General features: G+C 42.5%; 1 protein-coding gene across 1 annotated transcript in view; it reads right to left on the reverse strand.

The window, feature by feature from the left end:
- The window catches only part of SMS (spermine synthase), a 417092-nt gene that overhangs the window by 327471 nt on the left and 74064 nt on the right, over nt 1–15557 (reverse strand). The window contains exon 2 of the mRNA XM_053706374.1: nt 9638–9758. Within this exon, the coding sequence (XP_053562349.1) occupies nt 9638–9758 (121 nt within the window). The remainder of the gene's footprint in view (nt 1–9637; nt 9759–15557) is intronic.

Genomic DNA, 15557 nt, shown 5'->3' on the forward strand with positions numbered 1-15557 from the left:
GACGAGACCTCAGCGAAGCAAACTCTTTTCCTCTGTCGCCACTTGGTCAGGAATGCGGAAGGGGAAGAATCCCGCCCAAGCGTAATCACGGACGGTCAGCAGAAGCCCCTCGAAATCCAAAAAGTGCGGCAAAACTAGGCTACCATAAAAGGATACACAAGACTACACAAACAGGCATAAACCCATAACCCGAAGGTTTTTAGTCCTAGGCCTGCATTCACAAGCCCAGAAAAAGGCCACTATGCACCGCATAGAGTAACACTACTTGTCTCAGCCTCAGAGCCCGCACACACATACCCAATGCAGGTTGAATCACATAAGAAACATGATAAGAGACCCCTTCCCCGTTCACCAAACCACCCTAAGGAGGAAATATCCCTTGATTTCAAAATCTGTACTGAAGGTGCCTCAGCGAGGCCCATACTATACTGTCAGAATAAATCACATTACAGACAATGTAATAAAATGAAACAATATTACCGGAATATACGCCGTGGAACAGGAACACGGCCCTTCAAGTGTGACGAATAGTGGCAGCGCCTACGTCATGGACTCGAGAGAAGACAGCAGGTAGCAAAGCGAAGTTCGACAACGCCAAGTGCTGAAAGGAGTTGTTATAACGAGTCGGGGTAGTGTCGCAGGGGAAGCTCCCACTGCATCTCAGGACTCTAACTTTCGCCCAGGCCCTCCACGAGAGGCTAACAGGACTACTTAAAACTTCTGCCCCATGTCGAAGGATAGCACCCTCCATAAGAGACATATTAAAATTAAATAAAAGTAGAACAAAAATGGAAACAAATAAAATAAAACAAACTTCTGACACTTCTCTGCCAACCTCCTGGGACGAAAGGCAAAGAATGACTGGGGGATAGGGGAAGTGGGAGGAGTATTTAAGCCTTTGGCTGGTGGGTCTTTGTCTCCTCCTGGTGGCCAGGTTCTTATTTCCCATAAGTAATGAAGGCGGCTGTGGACTCTTTCCCATTAGTAAGAAAAAGACAGAAAGAAGCAGCATCACATCATTGCTTAAAGGGACAGTCTACCATAGAATTGTTATTGTTTTAAAAGATAGATAATCCCTTTATTACCCATTCCCCGGTTTTACATAACCAACACAGTTATATTAATATACTTTTTACCTCTGTGATTACCTTGTATCTAGGAACCTTCTTCCAGCCCCCTGATCACATGACTGTGACTGTTTATTATTATCTATTGTCTTAAATTTAGCATTGTTTTGTGCTAAATCTTAAATAACCCCCTGTGCCTGAACACTGTTATCTATATAGCCCACGTGTACTTTCTGTCTCTTTGTGTTGAATAAGAGATTTAAAAAGCATGTGATAAGAGGTAGCCCTCAAAGGCTTAGAAATTAGCATATGAGCCTACCCATGTTTAGTTTAAACTAAGAATACCAATGGAAAAAACAATTGGAAAGTTGATTAAAATTAAAAGTCCTATCTGAATAATGAAAGTTTAATTTATACTAGACTGTCCCTTTAAGTTGTCTAATTACAAATACATCTACACTGATTATTTTTGAATAAAAAAACTTTTACAAACAACATAGCTCCTTGCCATTATAAGCCCTACGTCCCTAAATTGAGCACTGCTTTTATGACAATGTGCACAACAATCGCATATTGTATGCGTTTTTGAATCTCTGCCACAATGAGGTTTAGTTAATTAAGTAAAAAACCAATAAAATCACAGCAACACTATATCAGGAGCCTCAGGCTACATTAAATAAACTACAAAGAGCTAACAAGCTATTAGCAAAGAAGATCAGGACAACCCTATAAAAGTTTTTATTGGGTATCAGAGTTATTAAGAAAAAAAACACACAACTTCAAGAATGTAATTTTACCTCTTAGCTTCTAATGTGTATGCCACTGCAGGATACAATCTTCTCAGTTATCATAAAGCAATACATTTAGCAAGAATTACTGAGTGGCTCCTGAAGCTTCTTACAAATTTACCTTCCAAGGAAGATTTGGATTTGCTACACAAAAAGCTTTGGCCACCACATGTAAATCCAAATCCAAAAATCTCTAAAACATTGAAGAGATGAGATAGTCATTCGACTGAAACAAACAGAGAAAGGAGAAACCATAGGGTGCAGTGGTGACTGTACTTTAATTAAATTTTAGACCTGCCTTAAAATGACAGGGCGGGCCGTGGACTGGATACACTACAAGAGAAATAAATTTATCAGGTAAGCATAAATTATGTTTTCTCTTGTTAAGTGTATCCAGTCCACGGATCATCCATTACTTATGGGATACCAATACCAAAGCTAAAGTACACGGATGATGGGAGGGACAAGGCAGGGATTAAGCGGAAGGAACCACTGCCTGAAGAACCTTTCTCCCAAAAACAGCCTCCGAAGAAGCAAAAGTATCAAATTTGTAAAATTTTGAAAAAGTGTGAAGCAAAGACCAAGTCGCGGCCTTGCAAATCTGTTCAACAGAGGCCTCATTTTTAAAGGCCCAGGTGGAAGCCACAGCTCTAGTAGAATGAGCTGTAATTCTTTCAGGGGGCTGCTGTCCAGCAGTCTCATAGGCTAGGCGTATAATACTCCGAAGCCAAAAGGAAAGAGAGGTTGCCGAAGCTTTTTAACCTCTCCTCTGTCCAGAATAAACGACAAACAGGGAAGATGTTTGACGAAAATCTTTAGTAGCTTGTAAGTAAAACTTCAAGGCACGGACTACGTCCAGATAATGTAAAAGACGTTCCTTCTTTGAAGAAGGATTAGGACACAATGATGGAACAACAATCTCTTGATTGATATCCTTGTTAGAAACCACCTTAGGTAAAAACCCAGGTTTGGTACGCAGAACTACCTTATCTGCATGAAAAAACAGATAAGGAGAATCACATTGTAAGGCAGATAGCTAAGAGACTCTCCGAGCTGAGGAAATAGCCATCAAAAACAGAACTTTCCAAGATAAAAGCTTAATATCAATGGAATGAAGGGGTTCAAACGGAACTCCTTGAAGAACTTTAAAAACCAAGTTTAAGCTCCATGGGGGAGCAACAGGTTTAAACACAGGCTTAATTCTAACCAAAGCCTGACAAAATGCCTGGACGTCTGGAACTTCTGCCAGACGCTTGTGCAAAAGAATAGAGAGAGCAGAAATCTGTCCCTTTAAGGAACTAGCTGATAATCCTTTGTCCAAACCCTCTTGGAGAAAGGACAATATCCTAGGAATCCTAACCTTACTCCATGAGTAATTCTTGGATTCACACCAGTAAAGATATGTACGCCATATCTTGTGATAGATTTTCCTGGTAACAGGCTTTCGTGCCTGTATTAAGGTATCAATGACTGACTCAGAGAAGCCACGCTTTGATAGAATCAAGCGTTCAATCTCCATGCAGTCAGTCTCAGAGAAATTAGATTTGGATGATTGAAAGGACCTTGTATTAGAAGGTCCTGTCTTAGAGGCAGAGTCCATGGTGGAGGGAGCAGAGGAAACAGTGGAAAAACATAAGCCAGGTTGAAGAACCAAGGCGCTGCTAGAGCATCTATCAGCGTCGCTTCTGGGTCCCTGGACCTGGATCCATAACAAGGAAGCTTGGCGTTCTGGCGAGACGCCATGAGATCCAACTCTGGTTTGCCCCAACGATGAATCAATTGAGCAAACACCTCCGAATGGAGTTCCCACTCCCCCGGGTGAAAAGTCTGACGACTTAGAAAATCCGCCTCCCAGTTCTCCACGCCTGGGATATGGATTGCTGACAGGTGGCAAGAGTGAGTCTCTGCCCAGCGAATTATTTTTGAGACTTCTAACATCGCTAGGGAACTCCTGGTTCCCCCTTGATGGTTGATGTAAGCCACAGTCGTGATATTGTCCGACTGAAATCTGATGAACCTCAGTTTTGCTAACTGAGGCCAAGCCAGAAGAGCATTGAATATTGCTCTTAACTCCAGAATATTTATCGGAAGGAGTTTCTCCTCCTGAGTCCACGATCCCTGTGCCTTCAGGGAGTTCCAGACTGCACCCCAACCTAGAAGGCTGGCATCTGTTGTTACAATTGTCCAATCTGGCCTGCGAAAGGTCATACCCTCGGACAGGTGGACCCGAGACAACCACCATAGAAGAGAATCTCTGGTCTCTTGATCCAGATTTAGCAGAGGGGACAAATCTGTGTAATTCCCATTCCACTGACTTAGCATGCATAATCGCAGCGGTCTGAGATGTAGGCGCGCAAATGGCACTATGTCCATTGCCGCTACCATTAAGCCGATCACCTCCATACACTGAGCCACCGAAGGGCGCGGAATGGAATGAAGAATACGGCAAGCATTTAGAAGCTTTGATAACCTGGACTCCGTCAGGTAAATTTTCATCTCTACAGAATCTATAAGAGTCCCTAAGAAGGAGACTCTTGTGAGTGGGGATAGAGAACTCTTTTCCTCGTTCACTTTCCACCCGTGCGATCTCAGAAATGCCAGAACTATCTCTGTATGAGACTTGGCAATTTGAAAGCTTGACGCCTGTATCAGGATGTCGTCTAGATACGGAGCCACCGCTATGCCTCGCGGTCTTAGAACCGCCAGAAGTGAGCCCAGAACCTTCGTAAAGATTCTCAGGGCTGTAGCCAACCCGAAGGGAAGAGCTACAAATTGGTAATGCCTGTCTAGAAAGGCAAACCTTAGGAACCGATGATGATCTTTGTGAATCGGTATGTGAAGGTAGGCATCCTTTAAGTCCACTGTGGTCATGTACTGACCCTCTTGGATCATGGGTAGGATGGTCCGAATAGTTTCCATTTTGAATGATGGAACTCTGAGGAATTTGTTTAAGATCTTTAGATCCAAAATTGGTCTGAAGGTTCCCTCTTTTTTGGGAACCACAAACAGATTTGAATAAAAACCCTGTCCTTGTTCCGTCCGCGGAACTGGATGGATCACTCCCATTACTAGGAGGTCTTGCACACAGCGTAGGAATGCCTCTTTCTTTATCTGATTTGCAGATAACCTTGAAAGATGAAATCTCCCTTGTGGAGGGGAAGCTTTGAAGTCCAGAAGATATCCCTGAGATATGATCTCCAACGCCCAGGGATCCTGAACATCTCTTGCCCACGCCTGGGCGAAGAGAAAAAGTCTTCCCCCCTTCTAGATCCGTCGCCGGATAGGGGGCCGTTTCTTCATGCTGTCTTAGAGGCAGCAGCAGGCTTTCTGGCCTGCTTGCCTTTGTTCCAGGACTGGTTAGGTTTCCAGGCCTGCTTAGATTGAGCAAAAGTTCCCTCTTGTCTTGAAGCGGAGGAAGTTGATGCTGCACCTGCCTTGGAATTTCGAAAGGCGCGAAAATTAGACTGTTTGGCCTTTGATTTGGCCCTGTCCTGAGGAAGGGTATGACCCTTACCTCCAGTAATGTCAGCAATAATTTCTTTCAAACCAGGCTGAATAAGGTCTGCCCCTTGAAAGGAATGTTGAGTAATTTAGACTTTGAAGTCACATCAGCTGACCAGGATTTGAGCCATAGCCCCCTACGCGCCTGGATGGCGAATCCGGAATTCTTAGCCGTTAGTTTAGTCAAATGAACAATGGCATCAGAAACAAATGAGTTAGCTAGCTTAAGAGTTCTAAGCTTGTCAACAATTTCAGTCAATGGCGCTGTATGGATGGCCTCTTCCAGGGCCTCAAACCAGAATGCCGCCGCAGCAGTGACAGGCGCAATGCATGCAAGGGGCTGTAAAATAAAACCTTGTTGAATAAACATTTTCTTAAGGTAACCCTCCAATTTTTTATCCATTGGATCTGAAAAAGCACAACTGTCCTCAACCGGGATAGTGGTACGCTTTGCTAAAGTAGAAACTGCTCCCTCCACCTTAGGGACCGTCTGCCATAAGTCCCGTGTAGTGGCATCTATTGGAAACATTTTTCTAAATATAGGAGGTGGGGAAAAGGGCACACCGGGCCTATCCCACTCCTTACTAATAATTTCTGTAAGCCTTTTAGGTATTGGAAAAACATCAGTACTCACCGGCACTGCATAGTATTTATCCAGCCTACACAATTTCTCTGGCACTGCAATTGTGTCACAGTCATTCAGAGCAGCTAATACCTAACCAAGCAATACACGGAGGTTCTCAAGCTTAAATTTAAAATTAGAAATCTCTGAATCAGGTCTCCCCGAATCAGAGACGTCACCCACAGACTGAAGCTCTCCGTCCTCAGGTTCTGCATATTGTGACGCAGTATCAGACATGGCTCTTACAGCATCTACGCGCTCGGTATCTCGTCTAACCCCAGAGCTATCGCGCTTGCCTCTCAATTCAGGCAATCTGGATAATACCTCTGACAGGGTATTATTCATGATTGCAGCCATGTCCTGCAAAGTAATCGCTATGGGCGTCCCTGATGTACTTGGCACCATATTAGCGTGAGTCCCTTGAGCGGGAGGCGAAGGGTCCGACACATGGGGAGAGTTAGTCGGCATAACTTCCCCCTCGACAGACCCCTCTGGTGATAATTCTTTTATAGATAAAGACTGATCTTTACTGTTTAAGGTGAAATCAATACATTTAGTACACATTCTCCTATGGGGCTCCACCATGGCTTTTAAACATAATGAACAAGTATCCTCTGTTTCAGACATGTTTGTACAGACTAGCAATGAGACTAGCAAGCTTGGAAAACACTTTAAAGCAAGTTAACAAGCAATATAAAAAACGTTACTGTGCCTTTAAGAGAAACAAATTTTGACAAAATTTGAAATAACAGTGAAAAAACTAACAACATTTTTACAGTGTATGTAGCAAGTCAGCAGAGCATTGCACCCACTTGCAAATGGATGATTAACCCCTTAATAACAAAAACAGAATAATAAATGACAAAAACGTTTTTTAAACACAGTCACAACAACTGCCACAGTCTACTGTGATTGTTACCCTCCTCAAACACGACTTTGAAGCCTTTTGAGCCCTTCAGAGATGTCCTGTATCATGCAGAGGGGAGCTGAATGTCTCTGTCAGTATTTTTATCTGCACAGAAAAGCACTAAAATAGGCCCTTCCCACTCATATTGCAACAGTGGAAAGCTTCAGGAAACTGTCTCTAGGCAGAAATCAAACCAGCCATGTGGAAAAAAACTAGGCCCCAATAAGTTTTGTCACCAAACATATATAAAAACGATTAACATGCCAGCAAACGTTTTATATTACATTTTTATAAGAGTATGCATCTCTATTAATAAGCCTGATACCAGTAGCTTTCACTGCATTTAAGGCTTTACTTACATTAATCCGGTATAAGCAGCATTTTCTAGCAAATTCCATCCCTAGAAAAATATTAACTGCACATACCTTATTGCAGGAAAACCTGCACGCCATTCCCTCTCTGAAGTTACCTCACTCCTCAGAATATGTGAGAACAGCCATGGATCTTAGTTACTTCTGCTAAGATCATAGAAAATGCAGGCAGATTCTTCTTCTAAATACTGCCTGAGATAAACAGCACACTCCGGTACCATTTAAAAATAACAAACTTTTGATTGAAGAAATAAACTAAGTATAAAACAACACTCTCCTCTTACGACCTCCATCTTTGTTGAGGGTTGCAAGAGAATGACTGGATATGGCAGTTAGGGGAGGAGCTATATAGCAGCTCTGCTGTGGGTGATCCTCTTGCAACTTCCTGTTGGGAAGGAGAATATCCCATAAGTAATGGATGATCCGTGGACTGGATACACTTAACAAGAGAAACTAAATTTAATGTAGAAAAACTTTTTTACTTGCATTTTTCTGCAGCTAAGGGAAGTGGCTGCTAGATCTTGTTGATTTAAAAACGGCTCCATTGCTCAGGTCTGGTTATACATTGATTTCAGCCTGCCTGTGTTTAATCACACAACAGACTGTATCATCATCAAACTAAGTTTAATGAAGAAAAAGGTTTTTTACTTGCCTTATTCTGCAAACAGTTCTCTGCATTGAGTCTGCAGCTAAGGGAAGTGGCTTCTAGATCTTGTTCCTTTGAAAGCTGATCCATTGATCACGTCTGGCTTGCTTTTCTTTGCATGTGTTTGCTGCAACACAAGCATGTGCTAATGCTTTCAATAGCAGTCAATGCTTTTCAATAGCAAAAAAAAGGGCGTTATTCTGAAACGGCGCAAATTGAACCGTCGTAAACCGAGGGCCACCTGTACATAGTTGCAAACACTGTTGCCATAGACTGCTAAAGACATGCACGCTCCTAAAGTCCTATTAGCCTAACTAGTTTTTTTAACAAAGGATACCAAGAGAACAAAGCATATTTGATAATAAAAGAAAATTGGAAAGTTGTTTAAAACTGTATGCTCTGTCTGATCCATAAACATTTAACTTTGGCTTTGGTGTCCCTTAAAAAAGGTTTTCTTTTTTGGTAAATATTGTTCTGGATTCCTTTCTGTAAATACTGAATTATGTTTGTGGTCTTTATTTTTAGAATATTTTTAGAATATTCAGTAAATATTGGGGATACATTTGCAATTTATGCTGTAAAACATAAAAACTACAAAACAATTTTTTTCCTAAAAGCATTTTTATTTAGAGATTAGATCAAACAAAACAACTATGTTATGTTACAAAACATATTATGGCATTAGAGCAGAATCATTGTTCAGTACATAATGTTTTATAATCTAGTATGATATTGTCTTCCGTTAAAAACATATAACTTATAACTGGCTGGTCAACCAAAGGGTGTGTCAATAGAGGAAAAAGAGGGGGAGAAAAAGGGGAAGAGAAACGAGAAGAGAGGTGGTGCAAGAGCCCTGAAGGAAAATAGTCCCTTGAGCGGTCATTTATATTGTATTTAGTTTCTGTCTGCACGATTGCCAGCAAAACTTGATGTCATAATACTTTAAATTACCAGTTTTAAAATATTGGTTTTCCATATGGTCGGCCCAGGAGGTTATGGTGGGGATTGTTTGTGTTTTCCATAAACTAGATATTAAGGTTCGGAAGGAGTTTAAGGTCAAATTGATGAAATGGAGGCTGAGTTTACAGGGAAATCTTGGTAACAAACTTAGTAGAGCTGTTTCAGATTCAAGTTTAAATGTGAAGTCTGGTCCTTATAGAGTTTTAATAAAATGTTCAATATGGGACCAAAAGGGTTTTGATTTGGGGCACCTCCACCAAATGTGGATCACTGAGCCTCTCCCTCCGCAGCCCCTCCAACACAGGTCAGAGGAGCCTGGGAAGATGTTTTTAATTCTGGTTGGGGTTAGAATCTTATAGTTAGTCTCCAAAAAAATTGTTGAAAAAGAGGATTTTCTTGAATTCCTCAGGATGGTATTCCATTCTGAACTGCTAAGTTCATTGCCTAGATCTGTGTGCCAACGTGTTACATAACTGGGGTTTGTCTGGTGTTGTGCATCTAGGAGAATGCGTCTAGCCCATGATAAGGTGTGTCGGATTGCGGTGTCCAGTAAGCACATTTGTTCAAAGGAGTTAGTGGTCTGGAGAACGAATCTTTGTGTGATGAAGTAGTCAATAAGTGCTTTAGTTGGTGACACTTAAGCCATTTTGTGAAGGACCCCTTGGAATTTCCTCAAGATCCTGTCTATCTTTGAGTTTTCCACCAGTCATCACAAAACAATCATTTTTATTACACATTCACCAGATCTAAATTACCTAAATTTTATATTTCTCACCTCCCGTTTTCTCCAGTGTATGTGGCCAGGAGGCCATTATCTTCCCACGTATGCACAGTTCCTGTCATTCCCTGCTCTTGAAACACCAGCTGTAACTGTTTAATAATGGCATTTCCGTCAGCTGAAGAGTAGAAAAAGAAATACAATTAGTTTTTTGACAGAACATATTAATTAGTACTGTGAAACTTAAATAAATCAGCAAGAATATATTGATATAATGGTCTAAATTAAAAATGGAGCACAAAAATGTTAGCTCTGTTGTGTTTTAACATCGCTTGAGCTCAATCCATAGGACTCCTATTTTTGAGCTCATAATACGAGAGAGAAAAAGAGAAAAAAAGAGAAAGAAAAAGAGGAGAAAGAGAAAGAAAAAGAGGAGAAAGAGAAAGAAAAAGAGGAGAAAGAGAAAGAAAAAGAGGAGAAAGAGAAAGAAAAAGAGGAGAAAGAGAAAGAAAAAGAGGAGAAAGAGAAAGAAAAAGAGGAGAAAGAGAAAGAAAAAGAGGAGAAAGAGAAAGAAAAAGAGGAGAAAGAGAAAGAAAAAGAGGAGAAAGAGAAAGAAAAAGAGGAGAAAGAGAAAGAAAAAGAGGAGAAAGAAAAAGAGGAGAAAGAGAAAGAAAAAGAGGAGAAAGAGAAAGAAAAAGAGGAGAAAGAGAAAGAAAAAGAGGAGAAAGAGAAATAAAAAGAGGAGAAAGAGAAAGAAAAAGAGGAGAAAGAGTAAGAAAGAGTAAGAAAGAGTAAGAAAGAGTAAGAAAGAGTAAGGAGAGAGGAGAGAGGAGAGAGGAGAGAGGAGAGAGGAGAGAGGAGAGAGGAGAGAGAGAGAGAGAGAGAGAGAGAGAGAGAGAGAGAGAGAGAAAGAGAGAGAATAACTCATTGTGTAGTTCATTAACAAATCGAGACAGGCCAGAAGGCTTGTTTTTCCAACAGAAAACCTCTGAATTACAGTGTTTACAATGCAGCAAAAGGATTCTGGGTAAGATATGCAAATTAGGTTCACAATGACACACCTTTTTACTTCAAGTCTGCTTTTCAGCAGATTCCCTTTACACCAAAGCATCGCTGTTCAGACAGCTTATAAGCTTAGCTAGGGTTAATGCAGTGATTCATAACCATCCCAGGACAGACTGTTTCGTAGTTTTTGCTACTCATCAGCTGGGAAAAGGTTTGAATCACTGCTTGGTGAAGTTGATTTCGGGGCAAAATACAACAACATTTAAAATTACGGGGAGGTAAAAGGTGAGTTTAAAATCCTCCATTACGCAGAAAATATAGAGGAAATAACTCATTGTGTAGCTCATTAACAAATCTAGACAGGCCAGAAGGCTTGTTTTTCCCACAGAAAACATCTGAATTACAGTGTTTACAATGCAGCAAAGGATTATGGGTAATATATACAAATTAGGTAAACGACACACCTTTTTACTTCAAGTCTGCTTTTCAGCAGATTCCCTTTACACCAAAGCATTGCTGTTCACACAGCTTATAAGCTAAGCTAGGGTTAATGCAGTGATTCATAACCATCCCAGGACACGTGGGAAAAACAAGCCTTCTGGGCTGTATAGATTTGAAAAACAGAATTTATGTTTACCTGATAAATTACTTTCTCCAACGGTGTGTCCGGTCCACGGCGTCATCCTTACTTGTGGGATATTCTCTTCCCCAACAGGAAATGGCAAAGAGCCCAGCAAAGCTGGTCACATGATCCCTCCTAGGCTCCGCCTACCCCAGTCATTCGACCGACGTTAAGGAGGAATATTTGCATAGGAGAAACCATATGGTACCGTGGTGACTGTAGTTAAAGAAAATAAATTATCAGACCTGATTAAAAAACCAGGGCGGGCCGTGGACCGGACACACCGTTGGAGAAAGTAATTTATCAGGTAAACATAAATTCTGTTTTCTCCAACATAGGTGTGTCCGGTCCACGGCGTCATCCTTACTTGTGGGAACCAATACCAAAGCTTTAGGACACGGATGAAGGGAGGGAGCAAATCAGGTCACCTAAATGGAAGGCACCACGGCTTGCAAAACCTTTCTCCCAAAAATAGCCTCAGAAGAAGCAAAAGTATCAAACTTGTAAAATTTGGTAAAAGTGTGCAGTGAAGACCAAGTCGCTGCCCTACATATCTGATCAACAGAAGCCTCGTTCTTGAAGGCCCATGTGGAAGCCACAGCCCTAGTGGAATGAGCTGTGATTCTTTCGGGAGGCTGCCGTCCGGCAGTCTCGTAAGCCAATCTGATGATGCTTTTAATCCAAAAAGAGAGAGAGGTAGAAGTTGCTTTTTGACCTCTCCTTTTACCGGAATAAACAACAAACAAGGAAGATGTTTGTCTAAAATCCTTTGTAGCATCTAAATAGAATTTTAGAGCGCGAACAACATCCAAATTGTGCAACAAACGTTCCTTCTTTGAAACTGGTTTCGGACACAGAGAAGGTACGATAATCTCCTGGTTAATGTTTTTGTTAGAAACAACTTTTGGAAGAAAACCAGGTTTGGTACGTAAAACCACCTTATCTGCATGGAACACCAGATAAGGAGGAGAACACTGCAGAGCAGATAATTCTGAAACTCTTCTGGCAGAAGAAATTGCAACTAAAAACAAAACTTTCCAAGATAATAATTTAATATCAACGGAATGCAAGGGTTCAAACGGAACCCCCTGAAGAACTGAAAGAACTAAATTGAGACTCCAAGGAGGAGTCAAAGGTTTGTAAACAGGCTTAATTCTAACCAGAGCCTGAACAAAAGCTTGAACATCTGGCACAGCAGCCAGTTTTTTGTGAAGTAACACCGACAAGGCAGAAATCTGTCCCTTCAGGGAACTTGCAGATAATCCTTTTTCCAATCCTTCTTGAAGGAAGGATAGGATCCTAGGAATCTTAACCTTGTCCCAAGGGAATCCTTTAGATTCACACCAACAGATATATTTTTTCCAAATTTTGTGGTAAATCTTTCTAGTTACAGGCTTTCTGGCCTGAATAAGAGTATCGATAACAGAATCTGAGAACCCTCGCTTCGATAAAATCAAGCGTTCAATCTCCAAGCAGTCAGCTGGAGTGAAACCAGATTCGGATGTTCGAACGGACCCTGAACAAGAAGGTCTCGTCTCAAAGGTAGCTTCCAAGGTGGAGCCGATGATATATTTACCAGATCTGCATACCAAGTCCTGCGTGGCCACGCAGGAGCTATCAAGATCACCGACGCCCTCTCCTGATTGATCCTGGCTACCAGCCTGGGGATGAGAGGAAAGGGCGGGAACACATAAGCTAGTTTGAAGGTCCAAGGTGCTACTAGTGCATCCACTAGAGCCGCCTTGGGATCCCTGGATCTGGACCCGTAGCAAGGAACTTTGAAGTTCTGACGAGAGGCCATCAGATCCATGTCTGGAATGCCCCACAGCTGAGTGACTTGGGCAAAGATTTCCGGATGGAGTTCCCACTCCCCCGGATGCAATGTCTGACGACTCAGAAAATCCGCTTCCCAATTTTCCACTCCTGGGATGTGGATAGCAGACAGGTGGCAGGAGTGAGACTCCGCCCATAGAATGATTTTGGTCACTTCTTCCATCGCTAGGGAACTCCTTGTTCCCCCCTGATGGTTGATGTACGCAACAGTTGTCATGTTGTCTGATTGAAACCGTATGAACTTGGCCCTCGCTAGCTGAGGCCAAGCCTTGAGAGCATTGAATATCGCTCTCAGTTCCAGAATATTTATCGGTAGAAGAGATTCTTCCCGAGACCAAAGACCCTGAGCTTTCAGGGATCCCCAGACCGCGCCCCAGCCCATCAGACTGGCGTCGGTCGTGACAATGACCCACTCTGGTCTGCGGAATGTCATCCCTTGTGACAGGTTGTCCAGGGACAGCCACCAACGGAGTGAGTCTCTGGTCCTCTGATTTACTTGTATCTTCGGAGACAAGTCTGTATAGTCCCCATTCCACTGACTGAGCATGCACAGTTGTAATGGTCTTAGATGAATGCGCGCAAAAGGAACTATGTCCATTGCTGCTACCATCAACCCGATCACTTCCATGCACTGAGCTATGGAAGGAAGAGGAACGGAATGAAGTATCCGACAAGAGTCTAGAAGTTTTGTTTTTCTGGCCTCTGTTAGAAAAATCCTCATTTCTGAGGAGTCTATAATTGTTCCCAAGAAGGGAACCCTTGTTGACGGGGATAGAGAACTCTTTTCCCCGTTCACTTTCCATCCGTGAGATCTGAGAAAGGCCAGGACGATGTCCGTGTGAGCCTTTGCTTGAGGAAGGGACGACGCCTGAATCAGAATGTCGTCCAAGTAAGGTACTACAGCAATGCCCCTTGGTCTTAGCACAGCTAGAAGGGACCCTAGTACCTTTGTGAAAATCCTTGGAGCAGTGGCTAATCCGAAAGGAAGCGCCACGAACTGGTAATGTTTGTCCAGGAATGCGAACCTTAGGAACCGATGATGTTCCTTGTGGATAGGAATATGTAGATACGCATCCTTTAAATCCACCGTGGTCATGAATTGACCTTCCTGGATGGAAGGAAGAATAGTTCGAATGGTTTCCATCTTGAACGATGGAACCTTGAGAAACTTGTTTAAGATCTTGAGATCTAAGATTGGTCTGAACGTTCCCTCTTTTTTGGGAACTATGAACAGATTGGAGTAGAACCCCATCCCTTGTTCTCTTAATGGAACAGGATGAATCACTCCCATATTTAACAGGTCTTCTACACAATGTAAGAATGCCTGTCTTTTTATGTGGTCTGAAGACAACTGAGACCTGTGGAACCTCCCCCTTGGGGGAAGTCCCTTGAATTCCAGAAGATAACCTTGGGAGACTATTTCTAGCGCCCAAGGATCCAGAACATCTCTTGCCCAAGCCTGAGCGAAGAGAGAGAGTCTGCCCCCCACCAGATCCGGTCCCGGATCGGGGGCCAACATTTCATGCAGTCTTGGTAGCAGTGGCAGGTTTCTTGGCCTGCTTTCCTTTGTTCCAGCCTTGCATTGGTCTCCAAGCTGGCTTGGCTTGAGAAGTATTACCCTCTTGCTTAGAGGACGTAGCACCTTGGGCTGGTCCGTTTCTACGAAAGGGACGAAAATTAGGTTTATTTTTTGCCTTGAAAGGCCGATCCTGAGGAAGGGCGTGGCCCTTACCCCCAGTGATATCAGAGATAATCTCTTTCAAGTCAGGGCCAAACAGCGTTTTCCCCTTGAAAGGAATGTTAAGTAGCTTGTTCTTGGAAGACGCATCAGCCGACCAAGATTTCAACCAAAGCGCTCTGCGCGCCACAATAGCAAACCCAGAATTCTTAGCCGCTAACCTAGCCAATTGCAAAGTGGCGTCGAGGGTGAAAGAATTAGCCAATTTGAGAGCATTGATTCTGTCCATAATCTCCTCATAAGGAGGAGAATCACTATCGACCGCCTTTATCAGCTCATCGAACCAGAAACATGCGGCTGTAGCGACAGGGACAATGCATGAAATTGGTTGTAGAAGGTAACCCTGCTGCACAAACATCTTTTTAAGCAAACCTTCTAATTTTTTATCCATAGGATCTTTGAAAGCACAACTATCCTCTATGGGTATAGTGGTGCGTTTGTTTAAAGTGGAAACCGCTCCCTCGACCTTGGGGACTGTCTGCCATAAGTCCTTTCTGGGGTCGACCATAGGAAACAATTTTTTAAATATGGGGGGAGGGACGAAAGGAATACCTGGCCTCTCCCATTCTTTATTAACAATGTCCGCCACCCGCTTGGGTATAGGAAAAGCTTCTGGGAGCCCCGGCACCTCTAGGAACTTGTCCATTTTACATAGTTTCTCTGGGATGACCAACTTGTCACAATCATCCAGAGTGGATAATACCTCCTTAAGCAGAATGCGGAGATGTTCCAACTTAAATTTAAATGCAATCACATCAGGTTCAGCCTGTTGAGAAATG

This window comes from Bombina bombina, chromosome 3 (genome assembly GCF_027579735.1).
Source record: "Bombina bombina isolate aBomBom1 chromosome 3, aBomBom1.pri, whole genome shotgun sequence".
Classification (NCBI taxonomy): domain Eukaryota; kingdom Metazoa; phylum Chordata; class Amphibia; order Anura; family Bombinatoridae; genus Bombina; species Bombina bombina.